Source organism: Arachis stenosperma, chromosome 8 (genome assembly GCF_014773155.1).
Source record: "Arachis stenosperma cultivar V10309 chromosome 8, arast.V10309.gnm1.PFL2, whole genome shotgun sequence".
Taxonomy (NCBI): Eukaryota; Viridiplantae; Streptophyta; class Magnoliopsida; order Fabales; family Fabaceae; genus Arachis; species Arachis stenosperma.
Window position 1 is genome coordinate 32,292,876 of NC_080384.1, and position 27,627 is coordinate 32,320,502.

General features: G+C 29.5%; 1 protein-coding gene across 1 annotated transcript; it reads right to left on the reverse strand.

Moving 5' to 3' along the window:
- Positions 1 to 22,559: 22,559 nt before the first annotated feature.
- LOC130943510 (probable beta-1,3-galactosyltransferase 2) lies at positions 22,560 to 26,758 on the reverse strand. The gene is made up of 11 exons (XM_057871415.1): positions 26,295 to 26,758; positions 25,087 to 25,183; positions 24,929 to 25,002; positions 24,626 to 24,837; positions 24,464 to 24,527; positions 24,160 to 24,232; positions 23,937 to 24,057; positions 23,744 to 23,831; positions 23,536 to 23,661; positions 23,318 to 23,427; positions 22,560 to 23,147 (listed from the first exon to the last, which is right to left on the reverse strand). Exons 1-11 carry the CDS (start codon positions 26,408 to 26,410, stop codon positions 22,999 to 23,001), a joined length of 1,230 nt encoding a protein of 409 aa, XP_057727398.1. The 5' UTR covers positions 26,411 to 26,758; the 3' UTR covers positions 22,560 to 22,998.
- Between the last annotated feature and the right edge of the window lie 869 nt (positions 26,759 to 27,627).

Sequence of the window (27,627 nt, forward strand, 5' to 3'; positions counted from 1 at the left end):
TATTTAAACAAATAGGCCCAACAAAAACCAAATAAAATATAAGTTGTTACACATCCAATTATTTCTTTTATTTAAATTCATCTAAGTAGGTCCAATATTAAAAAAATTCTATTATTAAAAAAGCGTGATTAGACATGTTGTTGCGTCTTCTTCTTTTTTTTTCTTACGCTCATTTTTTCTTTTTCTCACCCTTGTTTACGCATAGAGCTTCTCCTTCTTCGCTTTCCTCTTCCTCTTTCTTCTTCTTCGCGTTCCTTTTTTTTCACGTATTTTCTCTTTATTGTCATTCTTTTATTATTATTGTTGCTACTGTATTTTCTTTTCTTTTTTTCTTTCTCTCCCTGGTGAAGAAACAGTAGAATGTGAGGAGGAAGAGTTTTAAATTGTACAGAACAGAAATGAACCGAAATTATATTCAGAAATGAACTGAAATTATATTTAGAATGAACCAAAAATTAAATTCAGAATGTAAACTCATTTCAAAACAAGCACAGACTAAATGTACCTTATTTAAATCTAGAATAAATCGAAATTACTTAATGATTGCGACGCACAAACTTAATTCGAAAACAAACACACAAACAAAATTGAATCATGAACAAAAACACATCTAAATTCATCAAGTGATTTTGCAGCATTATGTGTTTCTTCTTCTTTATTTGATTAGATGAATAAGACAAGAAAAGAAGAACATGATAGAGAAGTTTTAAGGAATTTTTTCTTCTTATTTCTTTTTTTTGTTTAATTTTCTTCTCTTTTTCTTTATTTTATTCCTCTCAAGATAGTAAAATAAGAAGAATCATAATAAAATAATTCACTAAAAAATGGACAAAAATTATATTAAAAAATGAACTGAAATTATATTTAGAATGAACTGAAATTACTTAATGATTTCAGTTCATTTTAAATATAATTTCAGTTTATTTCTAAATATAATTTCGGTTTATTTCTGTTCTGCACAATTCAAAACTCTTCCTCCTCAATGATTTCAGTTCATTCTAAATATAATTTCAGTTTATTTCTAAATATAATTTCGGTTTATTTCTGTTCTGCACGATTCAAAACTCTTCCTCCTCACTTTCTACTACTTCTTCACCAGGGAGAGAAGGAGGAAAAGAAAAAATATAGCAACAACAACAACAAAAGAATGACAATAAAGAGAAAACACGTGAAGAAGAATGACCGCGAAAAAGGGAGGAAAAAAAGGGAGGAGGAGGAGGAATGAAAAGAAGAAGGTGAATAAGAAAAAGCTCCACGCGTACGTGAATTTGAAACAAGAAGGAGAAGGAGAAGGAGAAGAAGGAGAATAAGGAGAAGGAGAAGAAGAATAAGAAGAAGGAGAAGAAGAAGAAGCGCGTGCCTCTAAATTACTTGGATAACAACAAAAGAATGACGATAAAGAGAAAACACGTGAAGAAGAAGGACCACGAAAAAGAGAGGAGAATGAGGAGGAGGAGGAATGAAAAGAAGAAGGCGAATAAGAAGAAGCTCCACGCATACGTGAATTTGAAACAAGAAGGAGAATGAGAATGAGGAGAAGAAGGAGAATGAGAAGAAGGAGAAGCGCGTGCCTCTAAATTACTTGGATACACTTTGATGCTAAAATTGCTTAGATGTGGAGAATAATTCATAAAATGAACCTTTATTTTAAATAATAATAATAACAATAATTTATTTTGAAATTATATAAAGTTTTACTTAATATCTATAATCAAATATCGGACCGGACCAGTACACTGATGACGTCAGTGAGCGGGGTTAAGAAATTTTTGAAAATAGAGTGCAAGAGGTGGGAGTCGAACTTAGCTCTTCTCATACGAAAACCAAGCTACCCACCATTGCACTAATCTATTTTCTTAGTATCATTCATACTTTTTATAGTATATATTGCATATTATATAATATCCTAACTAATACATATATATACACAAAAATACTTAATTCAATATTTTTTATATTCAATATTTTTTAAACTAATTATTTTTTAATTGAAGTACAAATTAATTAAATTTAAAATAAAAAATAATAATTAATAAAAAAAATAAATAAAAATTACTTATTTAAAAAAAATAAATTTATATATAATTATTTAATTATATAAAGATATTCAAACTTTAAAATTATTTTCTGGATATAGTTTATAGATTATTATTCTTATTGTGTTCAATGAAGATACTATTATAGTAATACGGACTAATTTTATGTTTATCTTTCTAGTAGTTATTTATAGAATTTGAGACTTAATTGTTCTTAAAATATTAGTAAAAATATATATTTCAAATTTTAATTTTATATTTTTTATTTACATGAGAACAATTATATTGGTTGGACCAATAATTCATTGGTTGAATTAATAAATCAACAAACTAATAACCTGATCAGTTTGATTCCCGATTCGGTTCTAACCATGATTTTAGCCACCATTATTTTTGACTGAGGTTTATATTTTTTATTTTAATATTTTTGGCAGCAGGACTGAGATTTTCAATTAGAATTTAGAAACCCATACACTTCAAAGAAAGAAATCCAAAAATCACATTCAATAATTTTGGCGAACTAAAAACAAGCCCAACATAAATAACAAATTCCTTGCCAAGATATATATTTAGTTTGTCCAAAACAAAGATATATATATTCATTGAACCTGCCCATCACAAATATTAAGGCCCATAAAATTCAGACAACACAAACAATGACATCACAAATTTCTACAGCACAGATTTTATTCAACAAATTTCTTAAATTGTTTATGTTTATATTTTTAATAGAATGATGCTTTCATAAAAGAGAATATAATTTTTTTATTATACTTCAATCATTTTTTAGTATCAATGATATTTAACTAAATCTCAAAAGGCGTATATAATTAATTTTGATATATTCCTAAAGTAAACCTCTTTTTACGTAAATATTTAATTATATATTAGTATATTACAAGATTAGTAGCACAAATAATTTTTAAATAATGTTTTACAAGTAGAAACATATTACGACATTACACTTTTATATTAAAAAAATATTAAAATGAATAGGACAAATTATTGAGACTTCTTTTAATGTTGATATTACTATTGTTGCGTTTACTTGTAACAGTCAACTCTAAATACAGTAATTCAGTTAATTTTAGGTACAAAATGAACTAATAAAAAAATATAGTAATGCAGTAAGAATATAATAAATTGGAAATAAGTACCAAATCAAGTTATAATACATATATTTTGTAACAAATTCATATTTGTAATAGTTCAAAAATAAAACAAAGCAAGAAAGGTGAAACCTTGTACAGTTTGGAGGCAGAGCGACAAACAAAGGATGAATGAGGATGTGATTAGATTGTAAAAATAGAAATTTGTCATTATAAAACTATACAAATAAGTAACCTTTCAAATCATAACTAGCAAGTTCAATCTATCCTATAACCATATTAGTTTCAATCTGCAGAGTATGTGGATAAATGCTATCTCATAACAGAAGAGATATATTCTTATATTTTTTAAAAATTTATTTTTGTTTGTTTGGCCTTTGACACACAAGTTGTATTATAGTTGGATAAAAATATATTAATGGCTAGATTAGTTATCCATGTCACATTTATGTTAAACAATGAAATATTTGTTGAGGATATTAAATTTTCATGATAAGAATCTGAATTTGATTGAAAAAATGCCGTGAATAAAAACGTAAAACTATAAAAAAATTTAAATAAGATAAAATATATTATATGATAGAAAATGTATGGCTTGATTTTTTTTCTTTTGAGTCAATGAATCTCATCAAGTTTCTTTTAAAAAAAAAATAGAGTAAAGTATCGTTTTTGTCCTCAATGTTTGGGGTAAGTCTCAAAGTTGTCCCTAACGTTTCAATCGTCTTATTTAAGTCCTTAATGTTTCAAAATTGACTCAATGTTGTCCTGCCGTTAGGGATCCGTTAACAGAATTGACGGCGGGACAAATTTGAAACGATTTTAAAACGTTAGGGACTTAAATAAGACGAAAACGTTGGGGACAAAAACGATACATAAAAATAAATTTTATTTTTATCTTTTAATAATATCAACTTTATACTGTACATAGTATTCAATTATTTTTTAATTACATCTAAGTAAGTTACACTTAATCACAATATTTTAATTTTAAATAATTTTTTTATAATTTTACACTTTCATTTTAAATAAATAATGTAATGTGATTAGAATGAGAGTGTAAAATTATAAAAAAATTATAAGTAATGTGATTAAGTAATGAAAATAAAATTACATTATTTAAAATAAAAATGTAAAATTTATTTATTTATAAAAAAATTACATTACTTTAAGAGTAAATTATAAAAAAATTAATTTATTTAGAATAAAGCGTAAATTATAAAAAAATTATAAGTAATGTGATTAAGTAATAAAAGTAAAATTATATTATTTAGAATGAAAGTATAAAAAATATTTATTTATAAAAAATATTTATTTATAAAAAAATTACATTACTTTAAGTGTAAAATTATAAAAAAAATAATTTATTTAGAATGAAAGTGTAAAATTATAAAAATAAAATTATAAGTAATGTGATTAAGCAATGAAAGTAAAATTTCATTATTTAGAATGAAAGTGTAAGATTTATTTATTTATAAAAAATCACATTATTTTAAGAGTAAAATTATAAAAAAATTAATTTATTTAGAATGAAAGTGTAAAATTAAAAAAAAATATAAGTAATGTGATTAAGTAATGAAAGTAAAATTAGATTATTTAGAATAAAAGTGTAAAAGTTATTTATTTATAAAAAAATTACATTACTTTAAGTGTAAAATTATAAAAAAATAATTTATTTAGAATGAAAGTGTAAAATTATAAAAAAAATTATAAGTAATGTGATTAAGTAATAAAAGTAAAATTATATTATTTAAAATGAAAGTGTAAAATTTATTTATTTATAAAAAAATTACATTACTTTAAGAGTAAAATTATAAAAAAAATTAATTATTTATTTAGAATGAAAGTAATGTGATTAACTGTAATTTACTTAGATGTGATTAAAAAATAATTGAATACTTTGTACAGTAAAAATTGATATTATTGAAGAATAAAATTAAAATTTATTTCTATCTATCGTTTTTGTCCCCAACGTTTTCGTCCTATTTAAGTCCATAACGTTTCAAAATCGTCTCAATTTTGTCCCACCGTCAATTCTGTTATCGGATCCCTAACGGTATGACAACATTGAGTCAATTTTAAAACGTTAGGGACTTAAATAGGACGATTGAAACGTTAGGGACAACTTTGAGACTTACCCTAAACGTTTGGGACAAAAACGATACTTTACTCAAAAAAAATATGTTAGAGCAGTTAACTAGCTGAGAGACAAGAACAAGAATTGATTAAGCAAAGAAAAAATAATAAAATAAAAAAAAAGTCAAATTGGTGACAAACACTAAAATGTAATATTGCTACTATTAATCTCGTCATGGCTTATTTAAACGATTTTATGCCTTATTCAAGGGTAATCGAAAGACGAAATTGGTAGACAAATTTAAAGAGGAACTTCTATGACTATAATAATATTTGTAGAAGCTGTTAGAAAGAGGAGAGGGAGTAATAGAAAAAATGTTTATGAGTATTCAAGTTGTGTAGAATAATATAATATAAAAGAAGATTTATGGGTGTTAAGAGAATCGAAATAATAAAGACATAATATCTTATAATAAATATTTAAATATATTAAATAATGCTAATTAATCTAATTGATTCTAATTATACTCTAATATGAACAATTCAGGACAAGTAGTGCATTTTGGTCTTATATAGAAGAAAATAAATATTTACATGAGTACTTATTTCATAAATTCATGCCTAGTGTGCTTTATATTAAACGAAAACAAGTCACCAAAAAAAAAAAACGAAAACAAAGTTTGAATTAGTGAAGTGCATACTTTTAGGAGTAAACAGGGGAGAGCAGCTGGAGGAGAAGGCTATAATAGTACTTAATTGTTCTAAATTTAATTATCATAAAGCATATTTACTTGATTAGTGTATGATAGAATTATTTTCACCAATTTTAGAGACAATATGAAAACATAGATCATTAATCTTATCATTAACTAGGATAGACTAAGAAGCATGCAAATAAAGTCGCATAAGTAACCTCTGGTCTCAAATCACCAACAAATATATTGTAGTGCCCTGATGATTTTAAAATAAAACGAAAACTAATTAACAACTAAAAATAAAAAAGAAAAAGAACACCCCCAAAAAGGAACAAAAGAAAATCATCATAAATCAAATATCAAGATTCAGGAGATTCAAAAATTCAGATAAAATTAAATCAAAATGTTTCTGAATTTGAATTTAGAAAAAACAGAAATGAAATTTGAACAACATTAATCGATCAACAAACAAACAAATTAAATTGGAACAAAAAGATAAGGGGGAAGAACGAATCAAAAAGAGAGAAACAGGAGCGATCGAGCAGCGCACAACAAGACAAGGGAGAAGGATGCCGACGTCGACACCAAGACGGACGAATAGGAAGGATGCCGACGACGACACAGATGTGCACGGCGGAGTGAGAAGACTTTGACGAGCCCTTTTGCTTTTCTTTTACGCGCGGGAGCTACACGGCCGAGGGATCAATCAATGACAGGGAGGGACGACGACATAGACGTAGCGACTGAAACTGATAGAGGGAAGAGTCACGGCGACAAGATATCTCAAAGCTAGTGATCAACGCTTTTGCTCCACTAGGATTTGCACGAAACGAATGACGCCAAACTCTTTTTGCCAAAAATTTTAATAAACTGACCAAAATGTTATTTGTGATGGTTTGGCCACCAAATTACTGCTATTCTCATCCCTTGTCAACAGAACATGAAAACACTATTAAAGTTGTCACTATTTCATCAATTTGCGATGATTCAAAAAATTGCCGACAATTTTTTGTCGCAAATTGCCGTTTATTTTGTAGTGATATATATATAATCTTTTAAAATTTAGATCACTTTATACTCCTTTTCTATTTTTAGATAATTGTTCTTGTATATTATACATATATAGATGATAAATGTAATTTTTGTTTTGGGAACAGATGATAAATGTAGTTTAGGAATGAGTATAGAGAATTAATTTTTAAATTAGTTAATATTAGTGGTTTTTATTTTAAATTATTTCTTAACTTTTGTTTTTTTTTTTTTTTAAAGAACTTAGGGTTCAAGACTAGAATTTAGAGTTTAAAAATTTAAATTAAAAAATAAATTAAAAATTAAATGATATGACCTGAAAAGATTAATACTTAATTAGTTAAACTCTTTAAGAATGCGATGTGTAATATCACTTTATTGCCTTATTATATATTGCACAATAGTAATTTGATTTATAATATTTTTTCTTCTTCTTTCAAAATAGTCTTCTGTGTCTACATATATAAGATGTTTTTTTGTACTATTCCTAAACTTTGAATTTGAAACTATTTATTAAAAAAAATATTTAGCATATATTTTTATTACCACACATATATATGATGAAAATTCAAAAACAATTAATTTTATGTAAAGTTGAAAACTAAAAGTCGTTAAATAATAATTTACTTAAATTTATTAAATTATTTAACAATTTTTAACTATTAATTTTACATAAAATTAAATATAATTTTTTGGTATTTGCTACGATACGATGATAAATTTATACGTACCGATATATTTAAAATATAGACAAGTAATAACAAGTCACGTGAAATTTATTTTTTACATCGGTATTTAATTTTTCTTTTTTAAATATATATTATATCACCACTTTTACTAATACACCCCTTTAATTAAATAAAAATAAAAATATATTTTTTATTTAATTTTATAAAAAATTTTAAACATCCTTCCTTTATTTGATTAGATAAAAATATCATTTTAAATTAATGAAATTTTAGAATTCAATTAATCTTAATTTTATAGTTTCAAATAATTTCAACAACAAAACAAAAACATAAAAAAAAAAACAAAAAATCAAAATTGTTCTTCGTCATCTGAGTTTAGAAACCCTCTCGTTGAATCACGCCTCTAAAGGTTTTCAGTATTCTTCATCTTCTTCTCTCCTCTTCCTATCCTCTCTCTTTGTCTCTCTCTGCTCGATCTCTCTCATCTATTTCACTGTACGTCACACGCAAGATCTCTCCCTCTCTCCTCTCTTGTCTCGCAATCGAGGTCATTGTCGCGTCATAGAGCATCGCCATCTTGTGCGTTCCAGAGAGCGTCGCCTTCCTCCTGGTTCCAGAGAGCGTCGCCTTTCTCCTGGTTCCGTCTTTCTCATTCTTCATCACTGTTGTCAGCCTCTCCCTTCCGGTAATTCCCTCCCTATGATTTCTATGATTTGAATTGAACACGATGTAAATCATAGGATCCAAGTAGGTTGGTCAAAATGGCGGAGTGCATCTGGTTTTATATGCGACAAAAAAGTGCCTTTAAAACTTAAAGGTAAATTCTATCACACCGCTATAAGACCGGCTATGCTGTATGGTACAGAGTATTGGGCGGCTAAAAGGGAGCACGAAGATAAGCTGAGTGTGGCAGAGATGAAGATGTTGAGATGGATGAGTGGTCATACGTGATTGGATAAAATAAGGAATGAAGATATAAGGGAGAGAGTTGGAGTAGCACCCATTGTGGAAAAGATGGTTGAATCGCGTCTCAGGTGGTTTAGATATATGAGAAGAAGACCGATAGAACATCCAGTCAAGAGGGTGGATGAGATGGAAGATGGACAAAGGACGAAAGGCAGAGGAAGACCTAAGAAGACCATCCAGGAGGTGGTCAAACGAGATCTACATGTAAACGGTCTCTCTGTAGACATGATACATGACAGAGCACAATGGCGTCGTTTGATTCATGTAGCCGACCCCACTTAGTGGGACAAGGTTTTGTTATTGTTGTTGAATTATTATAGCATTGGTGTGATTTTTGTAATTAGGGTAATTTGGTTTGATTTATGTGATTTGATATTAGTTGTTGTTAATTTTGACAAATTGTTGAATTCTTATTTTATCTACATATATTTCTGAAACTGTGAATGTAATTTTTTAATAGAAAACTTAATTTAGATCACAATAGTTCATTTTTCAAATGCTGCATAGTGTCTTAATGCACATCTAATTTCACAAATTCTAAGTGATGCACTGCAAGATGCCACTTAGCTATTTTCAATAATGAACAAAATATCTGAAAAAAAAAAAAACAAAATCTCTAAAAATTTTGTTATTAATAGAATCCACTTGAACAGGACAAAACTGTCCATATATTTTAACTGCATCCAATCCTTGGTGTTACTGCAGAGGTGAAAGATGTTGTGGGTTGCTTGAGTGCTCAAAAGTCTATTAATAAGGTAATGATCTTATTTCAAATGGTATTGTTCTTAAGATGGATTATGGAAATACTTCATTGTGCTTGTAATAAGTTTAATGGCTAGTTAGATGTACTTTGCACTGTTATTATGTTCATAGACACTTTGAACATTTTTAGGGTTCTTTGTTGTATATTGTATTTGTTATTGTTTTAGGGATCAAGTATTCTGTCACTTAATATACATGTCTGCTCTTGTACTCATATCTGGATGAGCTTGTATTTTACTCTTGATGTGAGTATTCCAAGAAAAATTTTATTTTTACTTTTAAAAAATATATATATTCTTCCTGTGAGTAAATAGTGATCTAGGATTAATTAAATGGTTGATGCATTCACATAAGAAATGCAGTTTGCTGTAATCCAAATGAATTAGTTTTAATTTTAACTGACTTAAACTTAATTATTTAAGTCTCATTCTCTGTTCCTGTATATGCTTTCTTACTCTCTTTTTATACGTACCTACATTGTGAGTTTTAACATTGTATGATAGAACCATAGATTTTTGTGAAGAGTATATAATAGAGAGAGGCCAGTTGATATATAGTGTAACTCATTATAGAGAGAGCTATGATTCTGATTTCTTCTTTTATGATCAATAACAAATCACAAAACTTAATTCCATTTTTTCTATAGTTTATTGCTTTCTATCTTTCTGATTCAAGATAGTTTCACTTAGTTTTCTTGCCAAAACTAATAAGCAGCAGCTCCATAACCTGCCAGTTGTAACGAATTTTATTTATAATACCTAGCAACTTCTTGAGTATTTTTCTAACTTATTTTATGTTGGTGCATTGGTTCTTTTAATCAACATTACAACTTGAAAGTGAGTCTGATATTTTTCTATCAGATAAAGAGGTACTTATTTATTTGCTACTCTATTAAACTTGAAAGTATCATGTGTAATTTAAACCTAGCTTGCAAATGAATCAATTTCTTGGAGGTGGTATCCTTGGCTCTTCAGGATCATTGCCACTTGGACTGCACAATCATATAGAACTCCTTTCAAATAAAAGTTTTTATTAGAAACACACATCTAATGCTTTCTTAACTTTGATTCTAGCAGAAAATTGTGAAATAGTAACAATGACTATGATGAGTATGAATTTATAATGGCTTTCTGCTTGAAATCCAACAATGTTAACAAGTTAAAAAAAAGTGAATAATTTTCTAGTCTTGGTTGAGGCCAAGGTAACTCGGAATTAAAGATAGAAGGAACTTGTTACATTGGAGACTATGCCTTTGGATTCAAGGAAACTGAAAATCAAAGATAAGAAGAAATCTTGCATGGGGATTTCATTTGACCTATCTAAATTTTGATAGTTATGGTTTTATTTTATTTGAGACTTTTAATTTGGTCACATTACATGTAATAATTCTATAATTGCTCTGTAGTCTAATGAAATTTTAAATTCGATGACACTCCAAGTTTTGGTTCCTAGTTCCTACAAGGGGTTTTGTAGCATGAAAATGCATTACTTTTATTTAAGAATTAAGAGGAATCTTTATGCTCCTCAGTTTTATTTAGATTTGGCAAATTAAATGTGCTGCAGCTCTTTCCAACTGCTGAGGAGTCAATGGATCACTATAATCAGAAACGATGTGTTGATGGAAAAGAACTTGTTCTGCCCACTTAGATTGTAAGTTCGGCTTTGCTATGTGCTAATTCCGCCAAAAATTGGGGATTCTGGAGTATTACACTCTTGCTTTTTCTTGTCTCATGTCTTACTTTATCTTTTGTTTAGAGGTATGTCAAATATTTTGAATGTGTCTTGACTTACTTCAATGGCTAAAACCCACCTGTCCGTAGGTAAGTACTGGCCCATGATTTAACTTAAATATTTACCTCATTGATGTCTAGTGTGCTGAGATCATATTCTGTGCATGTGCATGCTTAGGGGATTTCGACTTCACAGGTGCCCTTACTGGATCAGGCCCTCTATAGCTGTCTCAGACCATAGTAGTGTGCTTTAAGTTCTTGTGCTAAATTTTCCCTCATGTTTATATAGTTATGGCTACTCTCTGTGTGGATCTAAGAGAAATATAGATATGAAAGACACTTAACAATACCATTTGCTGTTAATACAATCTCCCTTTTTTTTCCTTTTATTTATTTATTTATTTTTAATGTGCAGGTGTGCTGCTCTCTACCAAAAAACATCCAAGGACCAAGGATCTTTTGGTGCGAATCCTTAATATTTTGCTGCCAGCTATTTTTATCCCCTAGTTCTCCTTTTTCAACCAATTTTCTATTTTTAAACTTGTTTGGATTTCGTTGTGATACAAAGTAATGATTTGCAGCCAGAAGATTTCTGGTTCAGTGCTTTAAAGAAGGGAGTAATGGTCTTTGCTTTGCCAGGAGAGCCTGGTCTTACAGAATTGGCTGGGGACTTCAAAATTCATTTTCATGATTGCCAAGGAGACTTTTACTGGTACTAATCAATTTTCTTAATTAGTACTCAATTGTTTCTGCTGATAATCTTGAGCTGAAACTGAAATATCTTGCTATTTTTTTCTCTTAGTTGGTTGAACACAACTATGAAGAAAATAGAAAAGTATTGAACATCAGTGATCTTGATGGCTTTGACAAAGTAAATCTATTGTGCTCCTTTTATGATCATCTTCAAATATCTTACGATTGCTGCCAAGGGTTGGTGTTGTAAGTAATAGTACACAATGGTAACTCTCAGGAAACTGAAACTAGTTTGTTAACTTTTCAATAAAATTATCTTCTGGCAGAGGAAATTGCCTTCTCCAGGATTCCTGGTTGAGGTTGTGTTGGTTGATTACAATGGTAATGTTGTGGCTTTCGAACCCAAGGCTACTGGAAAAAGATCATATGAGAGTTGAAGTAATAGTGCCACCCCAGTTGAAGCAAGCATACCTGTGCAGAATTGTTGTTATCTGATTGTAGGGATCTAACTGAGTTGCCTGAGGAAATGTGCTTATGTGCAAGTGAGTTTATGTGCAAGTGTGTCTATGTGCTTGTGTATTTTTACTTCATTTGAAATAACAAAGAATTTATATATTACAAGGTATCTACAAGTAGTGTAAAGTGTAAACAAGTGAGCCTCCAACTTGTAGTAGTCTGAAATCGTTAGTGAGAAGATTCAATGTGAGTTTTAAGAGAAGGATATGCATATGACTTTAGCTATGCACCATTTTTTTAATGAAAATGACAATAGTTGATTTCAAAAATTTCAGGTTCATAAATCACACAATTTTCGTTTCAAAATAAGGCCAAAACACTTAACCATATGAATGAAAAGTTAAAAAGTATAATATATACTACTAGCGTGCAAATAATGCGATGAACTATATTGGAAAACACAAACTATAATAATCAACGTGGTTGTTCTACTAATTGATCATTTAACAAAATTGGAAAATATCTATGACATCAATATTTCAGACTCCGAATCAGAAAAGCAAGCAACAGGGTTTTATTCAAAACCTAATATTGTAAAAAAGGAAATGTTATAAATCTAATCTTGTGGGAATTCATAATCATCATGATGGTGATTATCATACAACTTATTAAGATTTTCAATGGCATTTCTTTTGACCCTATAGCTGATCATATTATGATTCAGTGATTTGAGTGACAAAATCACAGTTATAGAAAACAAGCCATCCATCAGAAAATCTTTGGAATCGATCAAAACTTCGCTTAGCCGTGCTAAAGATTTGAAAAAAAAGTTCTAGCTTGAAAGACCCTAGCAAACATATTGAGGACATAACACATGATATTGGTCGATCACTAGGCCTATTGCTCCTTGAATTGTCCATAGATTTAAAAAAAAAGGTTGGTACATTGCAAAAACAGTTTACGAATGCAAGATTTGGTGGGAACATGAGCCTACCTTCAAGTCCAGTATCATTAGAGTTTGCAAATGATGTGTATGGTGGAGGGGAAATAGAAGAGGAAATAGTGAATGTTATTACAGAAGATGTTGTATTGCAACTTAAGAATGGTAATGATGAAGAATTTGCAGTTGCTCTTTGGAGACTAAAGGAGTTCATCAGGGATGAGAAGTTGAAAAGTTGTTTAGTTAATGAGGAAGCTGTTGTTGCTGTTCTGTTAAATAGACTGCGTTCGTGTAAGGCAGACAATAAACTTAATATCATTCAATTGTTACGAAATATGGCTTCGGATAAAGATGAGACAAAGATAGAATTCTGAAAATAAGGCAATATTTCTTGTGAAATTGACTGTATTTGTTGTTGTTAATTACTTAGTTATCTTATGTAATAGTACTGTGCAGGAAAAGATGGCAGAAATTAAGTTTTTATCAACAGTGGTGAAGTCTCTAACAAGAGATGCAGAAGAGAGGAGGAAAGCAATGGGATTGCTGTTAGAACTCTCTGATCTTCTTGCAGTTCGAAGGCAAATTAGAAGAATTCAAGGGTGCATTGTAATGTTAGTCTCTATCCTTAATGGAAGCGACCCCATCGCATCGCAAAGGGGCAGCAAAGTTGTTGGATATATTGTCCAGTAATACTCAAAATGCACTTCACATGGCTAAGGCTGGTTACTTTAAGCCTCTAGTGTAGTATTTGAAGAAAGGTGATTTAGAACTTCCCATAACTGAAATTGATACATCTCTTTAATAAGTTTACAACTCTTTGTTATATATAATTATTTAAAAAATCATGTTATTGCAGGCTCTGACATGAACAAGATTCTTATGGCAACAACTATAATCTTCGCATTGAGCTTTTTTTTATCAAATTATTTTATGATTTTTTCGAAGACTTGTGGAATATTCAGGAACTTTCAAGTCAAAGAATGTTTCGTAATAGATTGTAGCCAATGAAGTGTATTCTATGTGAAGTATTTGGTTTCACCAACTACTTCACTAAAATTGAATTTTTGAAGAGATTTATTTTTTGAATTGTTCTGTTTTGTCATGTTCAGGTGGATTCTATTAGTATCAAAATTTTTAGAGATTTTATTTTTTTCAGAGATTTTGTTCATGACTGAAAATAGCTAAGTGGCATCTTGCAGTGCATCACTTAAAATTTGTGAAATTAGATGTGCATTAAGACACTATGCAACATCTGAAAAATGAAACTATTGTCATCTAAATTAAGTTTTCTATTAAAAAAATTGCATTCACAATTTCAGAAACATATGCAGATAAAATAAGAATTCAATAATTTGTCAAAATTAACAACAACTAATATCAAATCACATAAATCAAACCAAATTACTCTAACTACAAAAATCACACCAATGCTATAATAATTCAAATCACAGAAATCATATGGAGGAAATTACCGGAAGGGAGAGGCTGACGACAGTGATGAAGAATGAGGAAGACAGCAAAGAAGACTGCGAGGAAGACAGAATCAGGAGGAAGGCGATGCTCTCTGGAACGCACAAGATGGCGATGCTTTATGACGCGACGATGACCTTGATTGCGAGACCAGAGAGGAGATAGGGAGAGATCTTGAGTGTGACGCCACAGTGAGACAGATGAGAGAGATCGCCACATATCCTTTACATCATAGCATAGCATAGAAAGCAGTACCATTGATCCTATATTCAATTTAATTGGTGTGTATATCTACTACTAATTCGATTTTTAACCTTGCCCCTCATTCATTCCCGCCACAACCACCAACGGCAATCAAGCCAGCCAAGCCCAGGGAGCTCTAGCGAGAGAGAGAGACAGAGAGAGACAATAGGAAGAGGAGAGAAGAAAATGAAGAATACTAGAAAAGGCGTGATTCAACGAGAGGGTTTCTGAACCTAGATGAAGAATATTTTTTATTTTTTGTTTTTTTAATATGTTTTTGTTTTGTTGTTTAAATTATTTGAAACTATAAAATTGTGATTATTGAATTCTAAAATTTGATTAATTTAAAAGGGTATTTTTGTCTAATCAATTATAAAGGAAAGATGTTTAAGACTTTTTATAAAATTAAATAAAAAATATATTTTTATTTTTATTTTATTAAAGGGTGTATTAGTAAAAGTGGTGATATAATATATATTTAAAAAAGAAAAAATTAAATGCTAATGTAGAAAATAAATTCTACGTGGCTTGTTATTACTTGTCCATATTTTAAATATAGCGGTACGTATAAATTTATTATCGTACCGTAGCAAATACCTAATTTTTTTATTAAAGATAGGAAGACTCAAACTTGCGATATCTTAAGTAAGTATAGAGAGATTATGCTATGATAATTTATTGGCGTAAAATTAAATACAATTGAGTTTATATATATGTGTGTATATTTTTTATATATCATATTTATAAATAGAAAATTGAATAATATCGTAGATGTGCGTATCGATATAATCCGATAGAGAATTTAATGTGAATAGGTGTAAAAGGAAATATAAAAAGAAAAGTAATTATGAAAACATATTTTATATTTTAAGAAGGTAAAAATACACCTTTACAAACACGACGACTGGCAGTAGCTAATAGGTAATAATTATATAATATAATTTACCCAAATAAATATCATGAAACCAATAGTGTGACCTAACTCCCAATCCACGAACGCATATACATATAAGCATGTTCTGATCTGTAGCAACACATCACGGCGACACACGAGGCCAAGGTGGTCGGAAGGTGCCACGTGTACGGCCACAGACGGAGGGAACAGTGAAAAAAAGACGGTACTAGATTCTACCCAACAAGGCTCCGAAACATTGATCTTTTATCAGTTCATGTGCAAAATATACACATGTAAAAGCGTGACAAGTGTTAGGGTAATTTCCCGTAATGTCACGCTTCAATTCAAGCTACTCATGCACGCCTCATCTTATTGGCCATGCAATGTTTCTAATTAATGTTGTTTCCGCATCAAAACTTTTTTATCATGTGGTCTTTTATTTACACCTGTTCATTATTTCTTACATAAGGTTTGAATAGACTGTTCCTATGCTAATGTTTGGAATGGAACAATAATGTAGAAATGAATAATTATTGTTACTGTACACCAAAAATATTATATGATGCATGGATTACCCTTTTTCTTTGCTTCACTCTATCATTTAGATGGTCCACCCACAAACCCTTCTAAATTTATAGCAAATGTCCTCAATATATAGTAGTGATGTTATCATACAAAATGAAAAGCACAACCAGTATACTAAAGAGATTGGTTTTGTTAAGTAGACAATAATTTTTATAAATAATATAAATAATAAATTTTAAAATTGATCTAATAAAATAAAAAATACTTTACTTTAAATTATTTTTTAAATTCTAATATTATGATAATTATCTGCACACCTAATGAATTGAACATCTTACTATTATTAACTGTGTATGAATAAATCGAATCAAAAAGAATAACGATCCAATTAAAAATAATCAACATAATTATTTATATACCTATTAAATTAAATATTTGACATATTTATTATTCATATTATTTAATATTTTCATTGTTTCCTATACTTTTTCTTAAAAATATTAATCAATATAAAATAAAATTATCGACTCTTAAATTTTTCTCAAACGAAAGTAGTTGTTCATTCCTAAAAATGGTGGCAAATGTTACTGTCCCAATGAAGTTAATGAAATACTCTAACTCATAAGTAGTGCTTTCGTGCCACTATTTTTAAGTGATTATTACTTTTTTTAAATTTTTTACTCAGATTTATCCTTTTTATTTTTTATGAGACACTACTTCTCTTATTAACAACAAATTTCACTCTAAACACTAGTTGTTACACCATATATAACATGCACATAAAATTTTGAGTGTGTGTGACAATTCACATAAAGATGTTTTTTGACAATTACGATAAGTGAATAATATTAAAAAATAATTTGATATATTTTTTTAAATTATTATCTAAAAATAATAAATTATCATATTCATACGAAAATGTTTTAATATGAATATATAGTCGATATATATGTGGAGTATGCACGTAGTTTTTAAAAAGTTAAACTACAAGTCATTTTAAAAATTTAATTTAATTTTTGATATATTATCACTATAAAAAAAAATTTATACGTATATTTAATTATATAATAATACATTAATAAAAATAACTATTTTTTATATTAATCATATAAATAATCATTCGAAAAAAATGTTAGCTATAATTGCAGTACATTAAAATTAAACTATTTAAAAATTAGATAATAACTTTTAATTGACTATGACACACAGATATAAAAATCTTTACACTACTCCTCTATGCATATGATAACTGTACTACTCATTTATTATTTTAAAAGGGGCATGTATTATTATCTTTTATGTAGGGCATATATTACGTGGTTCTACATAAAAATAAATTGGAAGTTTTTGTCTTTTATTTTTTGTTGTATTTATTTTCCACCATATTCACATAAGTCCTGCCTCTATAAAAACCTGGATCATGAGAAGAGTAGTGAGTTAAGTGTGTGATTGATTGGGGCCAGTTATAGGGGGCAAAAAGACATGGCTCAATGCCACCACTACTCTTCAAGAAGCAGTGATGAGAAGAAGAAAGGTAAGAAACATTCTAATAGCAGTGGCTTTGGAAGAAGATGTTCTAACACGTTGAGAGAGTTTAGAGGAAGATTCTACATTCTCAGAAGATGCATAACCATCTTGCTTTGCTGGCACAAGTATGGCTAGCTTAGCAGCTACCATGCATTACACATAAATTTCTATTTATGTATGGGGTTCAATAATTATATATCATCACTACTTGTTTGAACTTAAGGTTGAAAAGTTAATTATTAATTTTCTATTCTATCTTCTTCTGTATATATCTTCTCATTCACGTGATGTATGCATGCTCATCAAGGGGTGTATTTAATGGTGTAATGTATAGTCTAGTTTTTCTCACATGGACTGCCTAACTATACATATATATATAACTCTATGTATCTATATATTATTATTAGTTTTAATTTCCAAAAAATCAAAGCATGAAGGGGTAGTCTACTGCTGAGTGTTCAGTTGCCATAACTATGTGCCGGATGTGTATGTTAGGAATTGGGTGAAAACTAAAGAGTAAAGACCCAATCTTTACTATTAATTGAATAATGTCTATATATATAACATAAGTATCACTCCTCTACTTAAATAAGTATTAAATAATTAATATTAAAAATATAAATTTTATCTTATTTATTAGTAATTTATTAGTTAATAATAAATTTTAAATAAAATTTTATTTCGTATCGTATTAATCATTGATCTATCGAACGAAAGAATACTATAAAAAAAGGAATAATAATGCTAGTGGTGACCATTTCTCTTTATTATTATTGTGGCATTTTTTCAATATTTATATGATGAACCAATCTGAGATAATATATATTATCCAACATAGATAGTCTTGTAAGTTGTAATTAAATAATAACCAACATAATTTTACAAATAATAATTATTTTTTTTGCTGGGTAATAATAATTCATCTAATTTATTTTTGAGGAAATTTATTAAAATAAGCTAAGTTAAGCCACTAAATTACTTAGCTATACATAGAGCCTATAAAACTTTTATTCCAACATATACATGTTTGTTTAATTTGGTGCAGAACCAAAAATGGGCAAATATGGTACTCCAAAAAGGGCTATAATAAATCCGTGTCCAGCTTTATCTCCTTTAATAACCACACAAATTGAGCCTATTGTGGAAAAAATAGTTACTTCTGAAATGTAGTTCTCATCCCCAAGATCAGACATTTATTTTTGCCAAACCTAGGTATAGTATATAGTAACCAGAAGTGTCATATAATCCATTTGGTTAGGCCCTTATAATTAAATAACAGAATTACATATATTTATATTGCTCTACTAAATTTGGCACACTCATTCTCAAACCATCATGTTTGAACCAAATAAATAATGATAACTGATGAGGCATATGCATGCAATGCAGTAGTTGCATAATAATAATAATAACAAAAGTTATGGAGTCACTGCTGAACCTACGAAGTGCCTCATGTGAGGTTGAGGTATGAATGAATGATGGCAAATAGAGTAGTACTAACTAAGCAGAAATCCAAAAGCAAAGAACAAGCAACAATAAAAAGCAAAGGTTCATTTTGATTTTTTTCACTGTTTCACACATAAATGCTGATTTGAAACAGAACTACCAAACATACATACCCTTCTTTCTCTCTCTCTTTCTTTTTTTTTTTTTTGTAATTTCTTTTTTGCTCTGCCCCCACCCAATGATCCATTAAATGCTATCTAGCACATTAAAAGAGCTTCAGATTTGTCTCCTCTTTTGCTTAATTTATAATGATTCCTGTGTACCATCCCCTTTGGAATTAATATTCCAACTTCCTCAGTTCTTTGGTGGTTGGAAAATTCAATGCAACTCCTTCAATGCTACTACCATTACCACCAAGCCATGTTGGGCTCTACCTTCTTTAAAGCTTCACAAATATTTCTCTCCATTTTTCACATCAACATTCATACACAAACAATGCAACTTGTTATCATTATTAGTTAGTTCATTCCCTTCTGCTTTCTCTTTTGTTTTCTCTTTCTCTTCATCATAGACTTCCACTTTTTATGAAAACATCATTTTTTTTCCTTTATTATTGTCAGTGATTTATAACATACAGTTTCAGGTTTTTGCTTGATGCATTGTTGTTGTTGTTGGTTATTATGTAGGGAAAGGTTTAAGCTATGGATGATGAAGATTGAATGAAGAACCATGGGGGTAAGAGGGACCGGTTTAACGGGATATTGGTGCGGTTCAATGAGAAAGCAATGCTCAAAATGTTTCAAGCCTTGTTTTTCTATTGAGCCGTGCCAATATCACGTGCCACTGCTCCTAAAAACCCCTTAAAGCAAAAGAAAAAAAAATAGTAATTCTGATTATCAAAGGTTTTTATCTTCACTATTTTTTTTATGCTTTCTAATATTATGTTCCATTTTTTTTCATTCAAGTATTATTAATGAGTTATGATGAATCAGGGTCTTACAAGGAACCTAGAGGGTATGACATTAATTGTAGCATATGGAAGAATAGAAGAAGAATTGGTTACAAGAACAAGTGATGACAAGTTTTTATATATTCATCTACTATTAATTAATTTTCATATATAGGTCACATTGTTTTCTTTGAAATGTGATGTTTAACAGAACATGGCTTGTGCACTTCTTTAACTTTAAGCATTGTTTTGTGTCCCTGCCTCTCTTTCTTTTCCTTTTTTTTTTTTGTTATGAATTTTTCCATATGCGTAAGGAAAATGTATTTAAACATATAAAAGTTTTAAGATACTTAAAAATATGGTGTAGGACTTGTAATAGTTATTAAAAATAAATAAATGAAGAGTACAGCCCTTTTCAAAGATATGATGTTAATATCTTACTTTAAGAAAAAAAAGAAGTTCGCTTATAATTAAAATATTTTGCTCCTAAAATACATAAATTATACTACTAGTGTTACCTAATTGCAAGAGGGTCCATACACATGCATTTATGTATGTATAATATATAGGGTACTATATATCTTTTGACATTTTTAATGAGAGAAAAAAACATCAAGAATCTTCCCATGCCTTCTTATTTATTTTGAAAGATAAGGTAGGTGAGAGAGAAATGAATCAACCAATTGTTGGGACGCAATTACAATAAAAATATGATCAACGAATGAAGTCCAAGCAATTTGGAATAAAAGTCACAATAAAAGTTGTCTGCATAGGTTATTTATTATACGAAAACAATAGTTAAAAATTATTAATTATTTAATACGTATCAACATATTAATTATAATTTTTACCTAAAGACATTTTTATATGAATTATTGATAAATTATATAAGATTGTTTATTATTTATTTGAATGTGCAGTTAAATGATGGATAGTAAATTAAGATATTGTTGACATAGTTGTTGTGAAATGAAAGAGAAAAATTACAAATGTAACATGGTCATTACTTTTTACCTGAAATTACCCTCATTTGGAAGTTGAAGGAGTTTCCTCGGAGCTGAACATTGAAGAAACTGAAGTTACTTAAAGGGCACATTATGTGTGATGATTATAGTTATTTTATCTTCTTTCTAAAAACAATAATGCTTTTAGGTACAATTTGTGGGATATTGACATAACCAGAAGCTGTTGGAGGAATCTATTGACTCTTATAGTTGCTTTATTTAATATATTAGGTTCATCACATGTATTCTGCTACTCACATCAATTAAGTTGTACCAGAACAATCAATAATGAAAAATATACAACAATAATTCAATCAATTCTATATAGCACTTATTGTTTTTCCTCTTTTGTATGCTCATTTCCACTTTGCTTAATTATTTTAATTTCCACATGTTTCAAAGTGGAAAATGATACTTGTAACTTCAAATTGCAATATTCGTTTTTTACTTTCATACATGTTACAATTAATATTTGTAGGACTTAATTTTAAGATCTTATTAACAAGTATCTTTAGGATATTAGTAAAGAATATTATAAAGTGAAAAATATTATAAAAAATTATTTGAAAAGAATTATATATTTTTATCAAGTAGTCTGAAGATATTTTTAGTTAAATTTTTTATTTTATTAAATTTTTTTACCGTGTCTGTTGGGTAGGGTTCATGGGCCAATTATCTCCCAATTCCTAAACTAGTAGTAAGAAGTACTTTGAGCATTTTGACTTTTCTCAGCCGTTGACCCAAAAGAACAATAATTTTCTATCAAATCTCTGCCTAACCCCCCCAACAATCCATGTTCTTCCATTTGTGTAACTTTAATCATTAACATTGCAATAATTTATCAATATATATCTCTTAAGCATCTACCACATGGACCATGCTTAGTTGACTTGCAAAACATGCACTAACCTTACAAGGTACAACCACTTATGAAAGAAATGTTGGTTCTCATACAGATAAATGTGCTTTGGAATTCAAAGGCTTGGAGTTGCAATGGATCAGCTGTAACTCAGAAACTTTATCATTTTTACTTCCTAAGTGAACCCTTATTAATTTTGTTTTGGTGATTAAAACCCTTGTTAATTTGTTTTCTGCCTCTTTAATTTTGTATTTTACTACTATTTTTAATTAAATTCAAAATCTTTACTTGTATAAATAATTAGATGAAATAGTCTTTTACAATTTAATTATGATAAATTTGTTCTCGAATTTTCAAGGGAAAAAAATAAAAATACTATGATTGTTAATTCAATGAGATTTTGCACTTAAATTGCATTATATATATATATAAATAAAAATAATATCATAGATAAATAACTGAATTAAGGGTGTAACTGATTAAAAAATATTAATATTACCTAAATTTTTCAGATGCACAATTATTTGTTAAAAGATAAAAATGAATCAGTAGCAGAGTGAATTATATACTAGGAGATGCTTGATTGATAGCCATTTAAGCAAAGACTATTAACACAGAGAGTGGCCCTTCAAGCATAAAAGAATGGGTTGGGTGGACTTATTATTATTACCCTATGCTTCCTCTATTTTCATGGGAGTAAGTCCTCTCTCTTATCTCTTTTTCTTCTCTTTCTCCTCCTCTCATGTAAAATGAAAATTTTCTCTATACTCATCAAAAATACATTTAAGAAAAAAAAAAGGGAAAAAATGTTAAAAGCCTTGCTGCATTGCCTTAGTTATATATATATATATAATCTTGTTTTCCTGTGTTAGGAAGAAGGAGTTGAATTAAGCTTGTATCCATTAGAAAGAGGCATTCCACAAAGCTTTTTCACCTTCTCCACATCTTCTATGAACCTCTTTGATCCTCTCAGCAGACCTGCAAATTCCACTGCATGTCCAATCAAATGAAGCTACACACACATTCCCTGCTTGAGCTTTCCATTCACAATCTGCAACAACATAGTCACCAAACGTGAGAATCAATTTGGAACTATTAATTCAAGTATTTTACACGCTCATCTAATCACATCTTAGCTATTACTAAACTATGTACTTTGGATGACAGTGTAATATAAATTGAATTTTATAACGATTCGATAACCAAAGAAAAAAAAATCACCTGGTGGAGTGCCACAGCAGAGTCTCCTATCATCAATATGATCCACATCAAGTCCAATAAACCATGAGCCTAGTGAGACATCTTCATTGGCATACTTGTGAAGAACATGCCTGAGACAGAACAAGTACAAATAAGTCATTATAAATGGGGATCATGATGTTACCAACATTTAATTTTGTCCATAAATTTGATGAAGCAGCTAAGGAGTAAGGACTCACTGGTTCATTGAAATATATGTAGCAAGATCTTTTGAAATGGCATACAACTGTCCTGTGGCATGGCGGAAGTACTTGTTTCCAGACTCGCCGAATTTCCAGTATTCTGGTTCATGGTACCTTACACCTCTGCAGGAATTTAGGCACATAAGAAGATGTAGCAGTGAAGTAATCACAAACTCAAAATCCTATAGATGAAAATAATTCTCACTTTTGGGAAAGAACAGGCCCGGATTTCATGCATCCGATGTATACTCGTGGTTTCGACCGGTGTCTAACTAGAGTCTCTCCAAGTGTTGCTGAAAAGGGAGTGAATAATGAGTATGATGCTAAGAAAGTACATGAAACCTTGTTTGATATGAGTAATTGAGTAGTAATTTTATGTGGAGATCAAATTTTGATACCTATATTTACATGAACATCATCATCAACTTTAATGTAGAAATCAGCATCCCATAAGTTAACAGCAGTTGCAAAGTAGGTCTTTGTCTTTGCTGATAATTCAAGGTACCCTTCAACATGATCCTGCAAAATCAAACCACAGTTTTTTACACAATCTGCTAGTTTTTCTTTTAGAAATTGCAATCATGATATAAGAAAAACATGACAAAGAGTCACATTATTTACCAGCCTCAAGAAATCTCCATGCTTCCTATCTTCTGCTTCTATAGCTCTGTCTAATATACCACCTGATGTAGCACTGGAGAAAGAGGGGAATAAAGGAAGAATTAGAAGAAAGCTTCAATTTACAATTCATTCAATATAATTATGAACACTGGAAATATTCAAGTGTATCCCAATGAAGACATAGGATTATTGGTTCTATAAACTTCTATACTAGTTCAAATTAGATGATCTAATGTAAGCACTTCTCTTCCTATGACCAATTACAAAATCAGAGAAATTACAAAAGAGAAATGAGATAGTTTACCTATGACCAATTACAAATCTGATGATAATGCCTTTCTCTTCCTCTAGCTTCTTTCTTTTCTCACCTATTTCCATGTTACCACAAGAACAGATAATCAGAAACCACAACGAATATTGTGAAAATGGTGGCAGAATACTGGGATTGATGGATCAAATTATGAACCTTGAGGCATCCAGGTTTGGCGGACGGAGTCTCTTCTTTTCCTGCTGCTAAAAGCAGTGTTGATTCCTATGACCATGAGGTACCTTCTCCTAGGAGTTGATTCAACTGCCTTCATATCTTCTGATAGAGGAGCGCCATTGCGAATCGACTCCTGAGCTGCCTTTGCAGCAGCTAACTCCATCTCCAAGTTTGAAATAGTTTTGTCCAATGTTCTACATTCAACACAATCACATAAGCCTTGAAATGAAAATTTAGCAGCACACAACACAACACAACACAACAGCATCACGGTATATAACTTACTGCATGGCATTTTGTGTTTTGAAAACTTCCTTATAGATGCTTCTCGTTTCGCGCTTCACTTCCTTTTCTTGCAACTAAAGGAATTTCTGATTATCAAACACTGAATTCAAAACATAACAAGTGACTATGAAGACTAATGTTATGTAACATAAGCTTACAATTCTTGAGTTGCAACCCTCCGAAACAACATTCAATTTTTCAGCTTCCATAGCTGTTGTCCTTGCAAGTCCTTTAGGTTCGGGAATAGTCCACATCCTGTTGTTAACACATTTTTATTAGAAAGGGAACCAAAAATAACTATCTCTAACAACTTCCTATGGCAAGTACCAAAGCAGGGTAACATAAACATGCTAACTCATAGTCAAATTAAGAATCCTGAAAAGAATTGAATAATCAAAGTTGTTACATTTATTTAGTTGTAACACATTAATGAAGTCATCACCATGTGCTTAATATGAAACTAACAATTAGTAACAATCAAGGACAAAAAGATGCAATTAAAGAATTAAAGCACCTCCGAGTAAGTTAGACTATATCTTTTATTTAATATTACTAAATATGACAGATCTCAAAATTGAAAAGGATACATCTTTAAACGTTTCAACAACTAGTAAATATGAATAAGGGATTCAGTTACAACTACCGCAGAATAGACTAGTCACTAGAGATTAGAGGTGCCAATCAATTATTAGGTGTCAGAAGTCTTCTTCCTCATTGATTAGTGAGTATGATATGTATATATGTGAAGTAACTAGTAGTTAGGATAAACTGTAAATTATTTTTTCAACCATAATAACAAACATGTTCTGACTCAACCTGCTGGTAGATTTGTAAACATTGGTAGAAATAATTGAACAGGAAATTAATTAGCAGTACTGAGTGCTGACCAAACTTGACCTTTTTTTCTTCTAGTTATTATTATAGAGGAGGAATAGCATCTTAAACTGAAATATGGCATGGTTCAGATGAAGATAACTGTTGCCAATTGAATTCAGATCCATTCTACTTATCCTATTGAGTTTTGGTGAGTTTAAGATAATTGATGAAATTAGAGGACAGATAAAAAATTATATATTTTTGAAATTATATGACAAAAAATTTCTTCAAATTGGAATTTCTTCACAAAATAAATATGGTCATCCAAATTCAGAAATACACTGATTATAATTTTTTTTTAAATTAGAAAAATATTAAAATTAAACATGAGGTGTGATATGAAAAGGCCTCTTCTTCAGGATCAGAAAGGCATTAAAAAATTTCAACATGGACTGGTTTTCATAAACAGAATATTGTTTGGTATTATGTATCAGAAACTTGGAAAACAACATGAAATAAGACATGACAGAGAGAATTGAAATTGATGTACCTGTTGGTGAATAGCATCCCAGCACAGAAGCTTCCAATACAAAGAAAAATCATCCATCTCTGAGACAAAAAGCTTCTATGAGGAAGAAGAACCTCTCCTCTGCTCTTCAAATTCATTGTCCTTTCAAAAACACAACTTGCCAAGTTGACACTCAGAATGATAAAACCATGTTGACAATTCTAAAGGAGAAGGAACGGGAGCAGCGAATGGTGAAGGAAAGGAAGAAAATTTCAAAGTGGGCACCTTTGAAAAGAAGGAGAAGATGAATCAGAACAGAGGAAGTGCTCTGTTTTTATTTTTTATTTTTTCCAAGTGTTTTGTTCCTTTCTTTATGCTCTGTTTCAGCTATTTTGTTATATGCTTTGCTTTGTGTTGGTTCTATTCTCTTTCTTTTTATGTGTTTGTGAGAGAGAGAGAGAGTGTGTGTGGCTTTGCAGGTAAGGGACGTTGAAGAGAAGTGAGAAGACTTAGTAACCGCTCAGTTTTATAGTCACCATATTACCAAACCATTCTTCTTGGGGCCACCTTCTGATCTCTTTATTTATTGTTACTCCGGTAACTGTTTCTTGCATTCACATTTATACCCTCCTAATCTATTTGGCATCTTTGATTCTCTACCCTCTACTCCAACATGAAGACTTTTTTTAACAAATATTTGGGGGGTTTATTTAACACTAATTCAAGTTTTGTTTGTTTTGTTTCAATAAATAATAATTTGTTTTTTTATCTTTATTATTAAGTGAAATTCGCGTAAATCAGTCTTATTTACTTAAGTAGGTGAAAGTTTTTTTTTTATACTTGACGTAATTTAGGACCGAGTGATAAAATAAAAATATATTTGTATATGAATACATTGGATAAATCACTATTTTAAATTATTTTGGATTTAATATTACTGATTTATTTTGTTTTTTTTTTTGTTTTGAAAATGTCTTTATATAATTTGATCTAACGTTCAACGATTTAGTACAGTAAGATAGTAAATTATTTAAGTGAAAACGATTTATTAAGATTTTGAATATATACATAGAACGGTTTAAATTAGATTGATTTAATTTAATAGACGAGAGAAAATACTATATAAATTAAATTATTGGGCTACCCCGATCTACCATTAAAAAGACATATATTTTATACATATAATTTTTAATATATATTTTAATTTTTTATGAATAATTCATTTGGTAGTTAATTTTTTATATATATTTGATATTGTCGATAATAAAAATATTCTTATTTAATTGGTGTCTTTTTGTCACTCTATCTAAACTCAAATTGGAGACATTGGTCTTGTGAACATTTCTGTTTTAATGGATTTTACTATTTGACTGAA

What these genes read in the sequence shown, in the direction of transcription:
- LOC130943510 (XM_057871415.1), bottom strand. Translation starts at nt 26,410, where the DNA reads ATGAATTTGAAGAGCAGAGGAGAGGTTCTTCTTCCTCATAGAAGCTTT. An exon ending in CCAAACCTGGATGCCTCAAG is followed by an intron (nt 24,528 to 24,625) that starts GTTCATAATTTG and finishes ACATGGAAATAG; the next exon opens with GTGAGAAAAGAAAGAAGCTA. An exon ending in GGGCCTGTTCTTTCCCAAAA is followed by an intron (nt 23,662 to 23,743) that starts GTGAGAATTATT and finishes AAATTCCTGCAG; the next exon opens with AGGTGTAAGGTACCATGAAC.